This window comes from Lissotriton helveticus, chromosome 3_1 (genome assembly GCF_964261635.1).
Source record: "Lissotriton helveticus chromosome 3_1, aLisHel1.1, whole genome shotgun sequence".
Classification (NCBI taxonomy): domain Eukaryota; kingdom Metazoa; phylum Chordata; class Amphibia; order Caudata; family Salamandridae; genus Lissotriton; species Lissotriton helveticus.
In genome coordinates, this window is record NC_136061.1 from 1,835,764,454 (window position 1) to 1,835,781,159 (window position 16,706).

Below are 16,706 nucleotides of genomic sequence, written 5' to 3' on the forward strand. Positions count from 1 at the left end.
CAAACAGCAGGTAATCCCCACAGAAGTGCATGATAAGCTCAAGCAGTACCACAAGTTTAAACATAAAGAACACTGGGGCAAATTTATAGCAGAATGGAGAAGCATGGCGTTAAGCAAACATTGCTAAAGCCACGCTTCTCCATTCTCAAAATGCAGGGTTGTGCTGTATTTACAAGAGTCCACTTTTCTCACTGGTGATTGGTCACCTAACAAATTGGCAAAAATAACAAAACAAGACCAAGTTGGCAATATGTGAACAAATTGTTGTCCCGGGTTCTCAAACAGCATATTGAACTAATGGATAACTTCATACTCTTTGGCACTGAACATGTGCTTAAGAGGAACATAAGCAGAACAGAGAAAACAGCTGCTTTTCCATTTAATTGTGCTAACACACAGAGAGATTTGTAAAAAAAAAAGTGGATATACCCAGAAGCTTTTTGTGGGACACTTTGGGTTAAGGCAGTGAACCCGCACTCCCAGCAGGATGCTAACCTTGATCAAATGAGAGATAAAACCTCCTGGGCAAACCTTTTGACTCAGGAAGGGGCCCCTGTCAAATGATTTCAACACTGTTGCAGTGTGGTAACATCTATTCAGTATTACATATGTCAGTCTGGTAGGCATATCCAGTTAGACAGCACTATTTAGCCACATGACATATTGCTGATGGTGAAATGAGTATAAACAGAAAACTAAAATCCACAGAGGGCTTCTTTTTGAAAGTAACACTGCACATATCTGGTGGCCTAAGGGAAACAAGAAGAAAAGACTAGCTGAGAGATTGTTTCAGCTAAAAAAATAAACGAGTTCCTATTGCCTTTTTGTGGCTTGCTCCCGAACTTTGGCACCAAATACCAGAGGATACAGTTCAATTCCCAAAGAATTAAAATGCAGCTCTGCAAGCTCCACTTTTCACAGCTTCTGAGCCTTTTTAATTGCATTTGGTACATGTGCTCCTTTGTTACCTAATATTTTGATGATGTATTCATAGAATTTATTGTAAAGCACCCGCGTGAACCATTGACTCGAGCTGTGCTATAAAAATAACCATAAATGATCCTTGAATTGTACACATTACATGTTACATTTGCTTTCGAACTCAGGTCCCCTGACTCAAAGGCCCACATGCATCAAGCATTTTTGGAGTCGCAAACGGTGCGATTCCTTAAAATCGGCCGTTTGCGAATGCAAAAGTGCTGTTTGGGATGCATCATGCTATTTTAGAAATTGCAATTTTTTTGCAAATTCTAAAATTGCGATAGCACATAAGAAATCGCAATTGTGCAATTTCTAAAATGCTATGCATCATTTTTTTAAAATGTGCAATTTTACAAATTGGAAGTGCAAATTACCACGAAGTTCAACCTCGTGGTAAATTGCGAAATTGTTCAAATATGCACAAAAATGCATTTTTAAAACTGTTAAGTTACAGACACACATGTCCTTGTGACATGTGTGTATGTAACTTATACTGAAAAGTACATTTCATGGGTGCAGGGGGGGGTCATCTGCACCCCCCTCTCCACCCTTGAAATGCATTGATAAATTAAGATTTCAAATTGCGAATTCGCAATTCCCATTCATTCCTATGGGCATTTTGGCCCATAGGAATGAATGGGAATTGTGAATTCGCAATTGAAAATTTGCATTTTTTAATGCAATTTGGTAAAAATAGCGATTTTTACCGAATTGCAAAAAAAAAGCTAAAATATTCATGCATAGGCTTTTGCGATTTCTAAATTGCGAATCGTTATTTTTCGCAATTTAGAACTCGCAAAAGCCGATATTGATGCATGTGGGCCAAAGTTCGCTTAACTGCTAGTCCACATCTCCTCCCAATAGGAGTGCAATCGTAATGATGTTTTCAGATCTACACCAAAACATGAAGACCATTCCAATGTTTCTAAAAGATTCAAGGTAATGCTATGAATAAAACAAAGTTATGCTTCTTACAGGTGAAATGTTGACTGAAATAGACTTTGGAAAACGGCAAATGTTGGTTGACCCTGCAGAAAGCTGTGAAGATTCACTATCTGAAGATATGCAGGAATACCCTGAAGAAGTAAAGACACTGTTTTTTCCTTCTTGGTTACTTTGACAATACATTTATCAAGGAATTTCTGCCTGAATCAGGATGTCGTGATTTGCATATTTGGGTAGAAAGAAAGCATGCAGTAATGAATGTCAAGTTTGCGCTATTCAAAAATGCTAAAAACAAATAATAATAATGTGCCCTGAAGTATTGGCAATATCAAGTGCATTATTACTGAGTATGATTTGTACCATAAAGCCATGGGAAAAATGTCCTACCCCATTAATGAATTGATGCAACATCCTTTTCCCATTAGGTTTACAGCTTAAGCTGAAGCATGCACTTAACCTCTTATTGAGCCTCTCAAATTTCTGGTGTTTGAATCATTCTATTATGCACCCTCATTTCGGAGGGTTTGTCAGAACATTATTTACTTGTAAAAGTAGTGTTCTTATTTGGTGGCAATATGTTGACCACAATTGCCCAAACTGTTAAGATGTGTTAGTGGAGAATACCTGCAATGTGGAGAATCGGGGGTGCGAAATTAATATATGAGCAAGCTAGCTGGACATGCTGTGAAGTGTAAGATTGTGTACATCTACACATTGGCAGGAGATGAAACATCACACCTTAGAATTTATAAACAGATGAATTCATCTTATGATAAATGCTTTTGTATTCTTCTTAGAGTATCTCTCCTTAGTAGTATGAAATAAAAGTAGTACGGAACCTCACCAATTAATTTGCACAGAGCAGAAATGAAAGCCGTGAAAACAAAATATATACATAAAACTAAATTCTGTGTCCTCATTTTGTTTCTCTTCACTACATTTCTTCCAGGCCTCTATCCATTACCACCTCATTCTTTCCCCTTACCTTTAAGAAACTCATCCTTTATCCTTCCCTTCACTCTTTTAGTCATTCAGTTATCCTTTCTTTCTTGATTTTATTTCCACTATTTTGATCCTGACTATTTAGGGCGGGAGGGCACTGACGAGCAGCTGATAGAAGGTAGAGCTTGCGCGGCCCATGTTGCTACGCTAGCGCTTTGCCAACTGTTTTTCAAATTTGCACTAAATAGTTTTTAAAGCCGCATTGAAATTGACTCTCACCTTTTTGTGTCGCTCTATGCTCTCCAACTCCCCGGTCCACCACAGCTATCCCTATGCTGGTTGAGAGGAGGGAGGTACCGAGCTCATCATTTCCTGGTTGGGACATTATTGGGCGGCCATCTTGGCTGGATGACGCTTCAGTTTTTATTTGATCCAATCTATTTTTGGGCGGAATGGCACTAACGCGCAGCAGGTGCGCCACTGGCGCCCCAAAGGCACGCCAAAGGCAAACCCGTCTGCGCCCGTCCACGCCCAACCAGGCCCAGGGGCCACAACCCCAGGCAATTTCCCTGAAAATTGTATAACCTACAGTTCTTACTCCCTGCTCGAGCTGAGAGGGGTTACTAATTTTAACTGTTTACACTCTATGAAAATTGCTAATAACCCCTCCCACTGCCCACACTGTAACTTTCAGGTAATACCCCACAAACACTATAGGCTTCATACTAGCACACCCATAAGGATGTTTCTTTTAAATTGCAGATCACTTCCTAAGCTTTCTGTGCAATTAGCGTTGCTAATAGACGAGCTTGAGCCAGATGCTCTTTTTCTAACAGAAACCTGACTCCAGATTGAAACGGACCCTGCTATTACTTAAAAACTCCCCCAAGGGTACTCAATACTTTGAGTTGATCGCATGTCCGGCAGAGGCGGAGGCCTTGCTATTATATTCAAAGACACATTTAATTGTCGTACCACACTGACCTCACTATCAGACTGCGAGAGCATGGCCTTCACTCAACAGTTCTTGCCTACGAGCACCTTCTGATCTACCGCACCCCGGAAGCCTTAGGGCAATATCTCCATATCTCTCAAATTTAGTTGCCAATATAGCATTGGCTCCAGCCAATTTTACAGAACTCGGTTACTTTAATATTCATCTAGATGACCCCTCCAACCATATAGGCAGTGAACTATTCTCTTGCCTCCTGGCGAATCTAACTCAAACAAAAAGGATTTGCCTCCACACATGTTAAGGGTCACCCTGTTGACCATGTATTTAGCAATTTGCATAACCTTGTTGTCGGCACTTCTACCCCACTCCCCTCGACGGATCATTTTTTGATCCCCCTAAATTGGGAGACTGTTGTGCTATTGCCCCCCCAGAGAGCAGCCCCGACTCTGAAAAAAAAGTGGTTGAGGCTCTCCCCCATTTGTTGGACCATAGCTCTTGATAACACATGACCGCTAAAAGATCCTAATCCTAATCTGGCCAGGAGAATCTTCAATGCTTGGATCCAAAGCTCCCTTGACCAAGTCCTCCCTAAGGAGCCCATTTACAAGAAAACCAGACAGAAAACAGCTCCATGGTTTTCCCCCAAATTGAGGGACTTAAAACAATCATGTCGGAGACTGGAAAGAAGTTGGAGACAGAATTTCTCAGAGACTAGAAAAGTGGAATACAGGAAAGCAATCAGGCTATATAAATCAGAAATCAAAATTGCCCAAACCTCATTTTATGAAGATAAATAAGTACTGCTGCAAACTCACCCAAGGAGATTTTTCGCATTGCTAAATCACTTATCTCCCTACCTCAAAAACCTTTAGTAACGGACGGAGCACTTACACGGTGTAATAATTTGGCTATTTTTTTCACCAAAAGATCCAAAATATCTATATGTCCTTTCCTAACACAACACCTGAGCCCATGGTGACCGCTACAATTAGCTCTAACATCATTTCCAAATGCTCGTTAGAGCAGTTCCCCTCTAGATGGGGTTTTACTGGATTCGATCATCACAAGAGTAACCTCAGGCTCTCCATTGGACCCTGCCCACAACACCTCACTTCAGTCATTAATGCCATTCGCCCAGTTATCCTTGATACTCTGAATTCCTCCATCACCTCCGGTATGGTACCCACAGCTTGGAAATGCGCGATGGTTAGGGCCCTTCTGAAGAAACCCAGTTTGGACCAATCCAATCTGGCTAACTATCGCCCAATTTCCCTCCCATGGCTGAATAAGCTGGTTGAGAAGCACATCAACACCATATTAGTTGGAATCCAACGGGCTGTTGCATGACTCTAAAAAAGGCTTTCGTCCTCAGCATGGGACGGAAACGTCCTTATTAGTAGTAACAGAGGAGGCAAGAAGGTTACTGGACCAAAGAGGAACAGTGGCAATCATCCTCCTGGATCTCAGTGCCGTGTTTGACAGTGTTGACCATACCATCTTGGCCCATCGACTTAAAACCATGGGAGTGTCAGGCACGGCACTGACTTGGTTCCAGTCCTTCCTCAGCAACCACTTCTTCCACATCTTTGAAGGAGATTTGGTGTCCTCCCGGTTGCCTCTCAGCTGTGGGGTTCCTCAGGGCTCTGCCCTGAGCCCCACGCTTTTTAACATCTACATGAGTCCCCTGACTAAGATTTTCTATCCATTCGGTGTTAAGATCATCACCTATGCAGACGACACTCAGTTAGTGGTAGCATTGAATCACTCAGAGGGGTCGTATAGCACCCTAGGTCCTTGCCTAGAGGTGGTGGCCGAGTGGATGGAACTCTCCTGCCTCAAGCTCAAAGGGGACAAAACAGAGATTATGTTCCTGGGCAACCCTCCATCCTCCATCCCGTGGCTGGTATGCCTGGGCCCTGCTCCACCTCCAAAGGCACAAATTAAAAGCCTAGGCATGTGGCTGGACAGCTCTTTTGATTTCAACCACCAGGCCACCAAGCTTTCAGCCACGTATTATGGACTGATGAGAATGTTGCAGAAAATCATTCCCCTTCTCCCCTTCCAGGCGAGAAGAATTATGTTACAGACTCTTATTCTCTCTCACCTTGATTATGGGAACACCCTATATCTCGGTGCTCCTCAATTCACTATTCACAAACTGCAAGTAACTCAGAACTGTGCAGCTCACCTTCTTCTCCAGATTTTGTGGTGGCAATCTTCTAAACCAGCATTGAGGAGTCTCCACTGGCTCCCTATTCCGGCTAGGATACAGTTTAAAGCTATGTGCCTAGTTCATAGAGCCATCCGGAAGACCGGTCCGGCTATTATCCACTCCTTGGTCACCCCCTAATCTCACAGAACCCTGAGATCCAGCTCCCTATGCCTGGCCGCCCCCAAGAAAATTCAAAGATCCAGATGGGGTGGACGCTCCTTTTCATTTAATGCTGCAAAGATCTGGAACACTCTTCCTCTCACTTTACGAAAGGACAACAACCTCTCGGCCTTCCGGAAGCTCTTAAAAACCCACCTCTTTAAGACATTCCCTTAACATCACGGCTTCTGCTTTCCTATACTCTTCTATCAAACAGCGCTGGGAGGCCTCAGGGTAGCCATGCACTATACAAGTACAATTTCTTTAATTCATTCACTTCCTTCTGATTATTTACAAATATTCAGTCTCCTTTATTCTATCAATTTGTATTCCCTTAGTTCTTCTCCACTCATCTATTCTTGTCTGCCAATCTTCCTTCCTCTCTTGTTTCTTTATCTCTTTCTTGCCTTCTTCATTCTCTTCAAACCTTTTTTATTATTTTCCGTATTTTTTATCTATTATCGAAATCTTTTTTGTTTACTTTATCAATTATCTAACCTTCCCATCACAAATTTCTTTGTCTATTCATTACGTCCTCCTAAGTCTTCCTCGCCACATGATTAACAAAGTGAGCTTCAGCCCCACACCAGAACCCTCCAAAGCAAAAGAAGTTAGCCTCCCATGCCTCGCATCCCTTCCCAATATGGGCGACCTAGATCACCCTTGACCTCTATTAGAGGAGGGCCGACCCAACCCTTCAGCCTGGTTTTTGGTTCTGCGCACGATTACCCTCCAGATGCGCCGTCAGGTAAGTGGTTCCCGCTGTAGCAGGTACGTAGATCTGTGATTGGCGGTCCTGCTCTAGCGGACCCTAGGATCTTGGACCTTTTTCTCCCTTCCTTTCCCCGGTGTGTTTGGGCCAGTTAGGCCTTGCCTCAGCCGGTCATGGGTCAACAGGGGGGGCGGCCGTTGTGGCACGGACCTGGTTTGGGTCTCCTAGGTTCCCTGGCTGCATCAGCAGGGCGTCGCGCTATGTCGGGATCAGCTTCTCCCCGTGTCTCCCGCTTTCCCTGGGCAGGAGCATCCCTGCGACGAGGGGGCCTTGGGTAGGGTTGTTTATCCTTCGGAGGGCAACGATCTTGTATTTGTTTTGTTTTCTGACACTCCATTCCGTAACAATGATGCTTTGTTTACAGCAAGACCGCTAAAGCGGTTCATCTCGGTTCTGGGGGTTCAGGTCTCGGTAGGGGCCCGCGGCGTCCTGTGAACCTGGGCAAATACCTGAATTGAATATGTCTTTTTGATATTAGTTGTGGTGTTTTGCACACAGGTTTGCGTGCATCGTTGTTCTCGCGCAGCGAGTCTGGATGCCTGGTTTCCAGTTAGCAGTGAGGGTGAGCAAGCATGTGTTCTTCTACTGCTGTCGCGTTTCGGGTTCTTACGAACTCGATGGTTTTTTCGTTGGGTCGTGGTAACCCTGTGCTGTCAGAAGGGCACAATGTACTCTTGGAGTGTGTTTAATGTGTGTTTATGTATGTTGTCGATCCTGAATGGTGCATTCACCAGTTGCAGCAGGATTTCTGTGTTTGCCTGGCAGCTTTCTTGATCGTGGTTACGTTATCCATTCTGTTGGTGGCGTACTGAAAGCTATCCCCCGTTCTGAACTTGGGTTGCCGTTCCTGCTTCAAGTTCTGTTACTAGACTACTGAGCTTTTAGCTCACTGGTTGGTCTTTTTCAGCTGGTGGCACCGGCTCACACAGGACGTGGGTTCATGTCCTGCCTGGGCTCCTCATTACTGATTTGTGCTTTGTGTACATTGGTCTTCTACATGCTTCTTGGGTGCATGTTTCTTTCGGTTTTTTCTTTGCTGGTTGTATTTTCCTATTTTTACGATGCCGATTTTTTGATGCATCATTGTGGGGCCGTACGTGCGCTGTGAGGTGCGCTGCAGGCCACTTCATTTGGGCCTTCTGGGTGTTTTTCTCATTCTCTTTGACATAGAGGGTTCCATCGGATTGCCATACACCCTTATTAGTTGTTATTTATGTTTGACTCTGTTGTCTGTCCTGGTGGTAGCTCTTATATCGCGGCTTTGGGCCTCTGGTCAGTCCCTCCTGCTCCCCTTTTTTGTGTGAGTTCTGGCCTAGTTGGTCCCTGTTTGGGCATCCTCTGGGGGATTCCAGGGGCTGTGAGCTGCTGCGTGTTTGATGGAGACGGGCTGCTGTTGGCGCCTGTTCGTCCTTCTCTGGGCTGCTTCGGTCGTCACCTTGTGGGCTTTTGCTTCTGTTTCTTCTCCTGGAAAGCTTGCCCTTTCTTGTCTAGGGGCCACGGCCATGACCCCCCCTCCTCCTCTTCCTCCCTGGCTCGGCAGGCGTCTCTTGCACCTCCCTCCTGGTCGTGCGTCTCCTCGCTTCATGGGGGTTAGGGCTCCGTTGGGGGCCTTCTGTTGCCTCTCTTTCTATCTGGGGTGGCCTCTGTCTTGGTTCTGTGGGTCCTGCCTCCGGTTGTTGGTTGTTGGGCTGCCCTGCCCGAGTCCGAGGAGCTGTGGCTCTTTGGTTGGTCTGCTGCCCTTGGATGGTGACGGCTTGGTTGGGCCAGGGGTTTGGTGCTCGCCTATGCTGGGATGTGCATTTTGTCTGCCTATGGCCATATCACCCTGTAGGCACCTGCTCTTGTCTGATCTCAGAGGTTGAGCAGGACCCGTGGAGCCATAGCTTAATGGTAAGTCTTGTGCCTCTGGTGGTGCAGCCTCCCACCACATGGGTTCAGATCCTTCCGATGCTCTGTTCTTGGGGGTCTCTTTTTGCCTTTCTCTGGTCTTTCTCCGGCGGGTCCTGCTCATCCAGTTTCGGTTTGCCGGTGGGGTTTTGGTGCTTTTCCCATCCTGTTTCTGTTTTTGTGGTTTTTGGTTGCCTCCCTCCTTGTGCCTGACCTCCTTCGGCTGGTTGTCCTGTGGCCCCACCGGCTGTCTATGTCGGGGTTGTCTACCTTGGTACTTTGGTTGGGGCCTCCCTCGGGTAGTGTTTTGGCCTTTCTCTTGCCCTGGTGGCTCCCTTCTGGCCCTATCTCCCAGTACAGCTGCTGGTCTTTCTGTTCTGGTCTCCCAATCCCGGGTGATTACAGACTTTTCCATCCTGTGGGTGCTTGAGTTTCGGGTCAGTACTGGGTCAGTTGGTGCCCTGCTGGTGGGTTTCTCGTCTGCCTTCTGCTGGCTGTTCCTGGGCTTGTATGGGGTTTGCCCCTCCCTGCGGGTGTGTCTGGTTGCAATTCTGGTCAGTCTTTCTCCTGCCTTGTTCTCTGTGGGGTTTTAGGGTGTCCCTTGTTTTTTGTTTTTTTGCCCACAGTCTGGTTTCTATTTGGGTCCCCAGTGTTAACTCTATCTCCTTCTCATTTGGGGCCCCAGCTTTGCGCTTTGCGCTTTGCTCTGGTCCCTTGCTTATGTGGTTTCTGGGCTCTTTTAGCCTGTAAGGGGCTTTTGACCTGTTGGTGGTGCTTGCCTGGGTGCTTCTACCTTGGTTTCTGCTGCTGCGAGTATTGGACTTGGAGCTATTACTCGGGGGTCCGTATGGTGCTTCTAGGGGCACAGGCTCGCACAGGTCAAGGGTTTGTATCCTGCCTCTGCTGTCTACATTTCCCAGGGTGGTGTTTGTTCGAGCAGTGCTTTTCATTGTCCAGGGGTTCTGGTATTTCCCAGTTCTCCTTCCCCGGTTAGGGCCCTGGCCTTCCTGTGTGGGTTTTGTTTCCTCTTCTCCTTTGTCCCTGATTTTGTGGTACTTGGGCCTGCTGGCTCGGGTTTGCCCCCTGGGGATGTTGGCCTTGCTTTTCACCTTTGATGTGTTTCTGCCTGTGTCCTTGCCTCCATGTACGCATCTGTTCCTGTTTGCTCTCCGTGGTTCAGCTAGGTCAGGCCTGGTTGTTGGTTGTATGGCAACCTGGGTGCTCGCTTCGGTGGCTCCTTTGCTGCGACTGGGATGTTGCGGGGTTGGATTGCTTGGCCCCTGCGTGGGGCTGTCTCACTCATTTGTGCTGTGTTCCCCTTTCTACCGCCTTCTTGTGCATGGTGGCACCTGGTGGGCGTTTCGCTTTCCTTTCTGGTGGCTTGGCCTTGGGCCTGTTCCATTTCGCTCTTTGGCCTCCGCTCTTTGGCCTCTGTAGGTGGCCTTTGAAGAAATGTAATCTTCATTCTCAGGGAATACTTACTAATATAACAAAGAACTTGGCACAGAAGCTGAAATATGAAAAGACATCTTTATTAAACTTAATTAAGTGAGGCCACGTCACACAGAAGCCGTAGCAACTGAATGAGGTAGTCTGAGAAATACAGAAGACAGAGGCCTTTTATATGTTTTAGGGTTACATGACTCAGCACAAAAGTAAGGGGCAGTCCTAGCTTTTGCAAGCATGCAAAAAATCCAACATTCCTTCTTACACAAGCTGAACAAACCAATAATAAAAGACCACAACCCATATCGTGAACAGGTCATAAAGAGAAGGAACAGAAACAGATGAGAAGCAAGATAGAAGGGTGTGTGCATGTACCATAAACTCAGCAATGTCCTGCTCTTTGATCTCTATCTTGATCAGCTAAAGGGCAAAAACTGGTTTGGCAAGGTCAGCTTCAGACAACAGGGTCAGTTCACTCAGGTCATCTAAGAGTCAGCTAAAGTCATCGGCCTATGTGAAGGCAACCACAAAATGGCTGCCATGCACAAAATGGAACCCAAAGGTTCAGAACGAAATCTTCAAATACACAGTGAATCCATCGGTGTAACATGACAAAAACACTCATGCTTGCTGAGCTCACTGTTTACGGTTCGCTGTTACCAAAATCCTAACAGAACCACAACCTTTATGATGCAGGTTCAGAATTCACGGAACCTCAGACCCTCCTTTTGCCCTTACATAGGCAATAACCTAAACTCACGTCAATCTGAATCCAGGTCTATATTCATCAGATCATCAAGATGTTGCTGGAGCATAATCCTATTACTTAGCAACTCTCTTCGGGACAGGTCTCCTTACACACGTAGTAGCACAAAGGCCGCATATGGCAGGACAAAATAGGGAATACCTCTATCTGTAGTATGAGGCATAAGACCACACATCCAACAATTAGTGATGTTCACTACTAACTGGTGTTGATGCAGAAGCGGTACAAAGGAATTATTAATAAACTCTGACCTCCTAACCAGTTCATGTTCAGGTAAAGTATGGAAAGAATGCAAAGAAGTAGTAGTAGGAAGAGACATAGATTGGGAGGTGGGTACAGATGTCAATTGGGTAGCAAAAACAATCACACCCATAAAAGACAATGTCATGTTTAAAAACACTAGAAAACACGTTGTTAAGAACATATAGACAACAGGAGAAAGTAGTGACCACTATTACAAACGAAATCATAATTTTTCACAACCCTAAGCAAAAAGTAAATCCTAAAATCATCTAGTAACATTTTTAGGGCTCCTATGCATTTCAGTAATTTATCATATGTTCAGGTGAAACAGTGGTGATCCTTATTAATGCTCTCAGATGAAAAGGGATACTCTTCCACAGAGAATGGACTTTATTCTGCTTTTACTAAACAGAATACTACTTTAAAACAATGCCAGCAAAACAGCAAAAATTTGTCTCCTAACACCTATTATATGCAATCGCACGGAAACCACTTGTGAAACCAACTATGCCCAGAGTCCGTTCAAAAAGCCTCTCTGGCAGGCTTCTATTGTCCATCAAATCGTCTTTTGTTGTTTTCTTCCGCATGGGCCTCTTCATTCAAGCCTTTCATGTAAATGGTGCTTCTCAGTATCCGTTGGAGTGACCTCCTGGCAAACACTCAATGCTCACTTAAAAGTCTCAATGTCTCAATGCAGTGCACCAGTATCTCTCCTCTGCGGCAGACACTACAGATAGCATGATCTTCATTGATCATGGGCACAAATCATCTCGTGCAGACCCGGGACCATTCTCAGACTCCAACTCTCATCATTCAGTGTCAGAGCACCCTCAGGCTGCTCTTTCATGGGCACCAGAATGGAGTGCCTTTTGTCAATCTTGGATCCTCCGGTGCACTGCACTACCGTTGAAGCAAAGGAAAAAGGGGGGTGTATGGCCAAAACTCAGGCCAAGGGGCTCAAGGGACTGCACACTGTCTGAGGTTAACCAGCACATGACAGGCGCTCTTTTGCACTGAAATTCTGGTTCTGTGGCAAAACCAGCTCCTCCTTCTTTTCTGATGTTGAACGCCTTCTGATGAAGCAAGTGCGATGCTTTAAACAGTTCATTGTATAACAAGGGGACTGCAAACAGGTGGCCTGCGATCTTCAAAGGAGTGGCCACACGCCATGGGACAATTCTGCGTCGAAATATACTGTCATTCTCAAAGGCAATACAAAAACAAAGGCAGTAGGCAAAACAGTGCTCCAGGCTCTTCAATTGGGTTTCCGTGTGAGAGCATATCCTTCACCATCTAAGGGTAGATAGCGACATGGGAATTCTATCTGAATAGATGTCCTCACACATAGTGGCATCGTCTAATGGGGCAAACACATTTTATCTCAATGATTACATATAGGTGTTCCTAAATTCCTCATCTAGAACATCTCAAAAGAAAAATCGCATAATGCAGATTATCAGGGAAAACAGTCTGGTTATGCAAAAGGGAATTATACATAAGATGGGGGTCCATGGTACATTACTGCAATCTGAAAGTGTGAACCTGAATAATACACTAATAATAGTAAAAGCTGACTGGTGAAAGGAATACGGAAAAGAGAAATGGGACTAGGACACAGCTAAAATCCCCAATAACTAGGCACGTTGCGCTTGGGTGATAGTCAGGCATGTGACACAAAACCAAGAGTATGGGTGATACACATAAAAAAATCGCAATAGTTTACAAATGTAACTCTACCGCTGGCCGCTACACCATATACGGTAATCTCAGCTAATGTTCCAGTTCCTTCTTCAGGGAAAAATGAAACCTGGTTTCCTTTATGGTACAAAGCCATATACTACTTAGGAAGCAGAATAAAACTGACTAATGTAATATAGAAATTAGGTCACCATGTACAAGAGTCACAAATCTATAATTTATCCTTACGTCCAATCAGGATACATAATTTTACGACTGCCTGTTCCTTACAGGAAAGGGGGCAGTAATTGACTGTAGGTGAAACCTTGTTTCCTGTATATCTTTTTTATTTTCCTTCAAATACCATTAAAGCCAAATTTGACATACACTGATGAAGTGTTGTCTGTCTTTCTGTGAAATTTAGTGTCAAAGCAAATCTACCCAACTGTTTGCAGGATACACATCGTCATGTATATCCCTTCACAACACAGGTAAACTTGTAATAGTATCATAAGCAGCAACATAAAACATAAAACATGCAAAAAACGCACAAAACGGACTTGTCAAGCCATCAGATATACTCGCTGTAAAACAATAGCATATATAAATGAGCGGTGACGCATAATACCGTGTCAGGTTTAAAATCCTTACCCTCCTTTTTTACAGTAGATCACCAATTAGTGGATATCTGCTGTCAAATACAACTTTCAGACACACAGAACCAGCAAGAACAATTCATGATAGAACCAAATACACAAATATGAAAAATGCATGGACATTTCTTTCCAAAGGAGTTACGCAAAAAACACATCTCATTTCAACCAACCAAACTCACGTGTCTTGTCAGCCTTAAAATCCCCCAGAGCAATCCATGGATGATCTGTGAGCAGAAGCAAGCAAAAAAAAATACACAACACACAAAAGAGAGACATTTCTCTTAACAAACAGACATCAATTATAACTTTTAATCAGAAGACAAAACATAATACATATGAACAGACACAAAAATAAATTTCCTTTACTTAACTGTTACCATCTTGTCGGTCACCTTGCAACATGAAGCCCTTTTAACTTTCCAAAAGTACAATTCTTTCACTCTCACTCCATGTTAGCCTTGCCCCACAATTCGTTCTCACTTGGGCATGTAGCATTCAACATTTGAATAAAGAGCTTCCTCTTATTTTCTGTCTAAAACTTAATGCAATGCCTCATTTTCTGTCAAATAAAAGCAACTAGCGGACATCATTTTTTTAGAGCAGAAATACAAATGTATCATTTCTGCAGAGCATTTAGCATGTGTTGGGACTTTCAAAGAAACCTTTTTCATATTTTTCCCTTTGGAATTAAGTTCTTTAATTTTGTGGAGAAACCAGAAACCCTTCTTTTTAGGGGCCTGTTTAGCAAGGTCATTCTGCATTTCACAGAGACCAAGCCCTAATTTAAAAGGTCGCAAATGTCAACATGACAGCCTCCTTCCATTGTTTACTGAGAAACCAAAGATAGCATCTCAGCGCGACTTGAGCCAGCTGCAGCTTCTTCTAGCCCCCACTCTCTGCTCATTCTGAGGCTGACAAAGGCAAAAGGCCTACTACATTTACTGTGAATGATTCACAAAACCTAATAACACACATACCAGTTTTTAGAACAAATGCTTGTGGCAATGGTAGTCATTTCAGCAACTTTAATTGGATCTCACTGGGCCATTTAAAAGTAAACCCAAATGGGGACAACCTGCAAATTTGTATTATACCTAAATGTATGCATTTACTGAAGCCTAAAGCACTTTAAAGCTATTAAAAATGGCAAGAATGCTGTTTTAAATGGTCTATTTTACCCAAATTCGACTTTGATATTAGGGGCACTTAAAAATAAATATCCTATAATTATGTTACATATTAATCATCCTCAGAATGTTCTTTACAAATTACAGAGATTTTTAATCAGACATATCCCATGTAAAGCTTTAGAAAAATGAGTTTTTTACGCCTGCGCTAACTGAAATTCTATATGCTAATGTTCTCATTATGCGGTATAGCACAACTTAAATTAAATTTTAATGCTAGGATGTCATAGTATGAGCATTAAGCTTCATGAATAGTAAAAAACAAATTTTGTAGCACTTAATTTTAATTATTATTTTTCATAAATTAATAATTATTTTTAATAAACCCAATTATTTTTGATAATTCCACATATAAGAGGAAGCTGCATCCCTTGCCTATCATTTTAGACGCATTCATTTATAAGCCCAAGCACAGACGCCTAACTTGAAACATGACAAAATGTTTGCGCAGTTTTTTTCTTTCTAAAAAGGACAATTTTATTTAGCAACAGACCCAAGAATATGCTTACAAAATGTTGCTTAATAGACTGAAAACATTGAAAAAAAAACACAAACACACATTTGAGCTCATTTCAGACATAAACAGAAAGGGGTCAAAACACTCAGGACACACAATACAGCGCGCTTTAGCCATGCATCTCCAGAATAGCGCCATTGCTATGTACTTACAGAAGTTGCACTAATGGGAAACCCACATAGACATTTTAAACACACATTTAACCCACAAATCAATACTCAGGACAGAAACCAAGGACAGCCCACAGACTGTACTTAAACCAAACCATTTGTAAATACTAGTTGTAAGTCATATTTACAAGAAACGCTTCTCAATTGTGTTTCAAAAGACTGCAAAAACAGCCCAACAGACTGATGTATGTTCAAGAAGCGAAAATACACTAAATTCACTAGCTTTGGCTAGCAGAACACCACATAAAATCGTTCTGCATATCTTTGTTCATAAAACTGCGCAGAACAAAGGATCCTTGTTTTGTATTATGTCATATTTTAATTCCCTGGGGATACAAAATCACCAAGGAAGAAATATGTTTTTAAATCTAAACCTATTTAGATATTTCCTTTAGGGGAAGCCGGCTAATCCAAACGTATACAAAGTTGGCCAACACAAAGCTCCAAATTTGCTAAGATCAGGCCTCTTATAGCTCACTAATCTAGCTTCAAACTTCAAGGGGCTATCTCTATCGATACACTTGTAAATATACAAGACCCTCGGTTTTTGAAAATTGCAATCTTCAAATAAAACTAAGGACCAAACAAACTAAGAACCAAACTAAGGACCAAGCAAAACTAAGAACCAATCAAAACCAAAGAACCAAAGAACAAAGGACTGGGAGCGACCCACTTATACTTAACTCGTACTTTTACTAATCAAAAGGTTATCCAAATTCTAACTGTCAAGTTCTACATGACCTAACGGTCTTTTTAGAATACTCACGCCAAAAAGGTTCTCAGTCAGGAGTGACATCATGTGGAGGATCAAAATCAGGAAGATCAGAAATATACTGGGCTGCAGAATCAAAGAAACTCTTGAATCCCTGTGCACAGAGTACCTTCTTAGTAGAATCCTGTTCTGTCCTCCTCAGTAGATTTTAGTCTCCTGACAAGATCACTCCCACAGAAAGCCACTTCTCTGATGAGCCCCGCGTTGGCTGTGCCATTTGAAGAAATGTAATCTTCATTCTCAGGGAATACTTACTAATATAACAAAGAACTTGGCACAGAAGCTGAAATATGCAAAGACATCTTTATTAAACTTAATTAAGTGAGGCCAAGTCACACAGAAGCCATAGCAACTGAATGAGGTAGTCTGAGGAATACAGAGGACAGATGCCTTTTATATGTTTTAGGGTTACATTGATC

The 16,706-nt window shown here is 43.3% G+C and overlaps 1 protein-coding gene across 1 annotated transcript in view; it reads left to right on the plus strand.

Annotated features, from left to right (window-relative positions):
* Window positions 1-16,706, plus strand: part of LOC144823881 (mucin-2-like) — a 1,553,567-nt gene that overhangs the window by 399,971 nt on the left and 1,136,890 nt on the right. Inside the window, exon 6 of the mRNA XM_078682769.1 lies at window positions 1,959-2,065. Coding sequence (XP_078538895.1) covers window positions 1,959-2,065 — 107 coding nt within the window. The remainder of the gene's footprint in view (window positions 1-1,958; window positions 2,066-16,706) is intronic.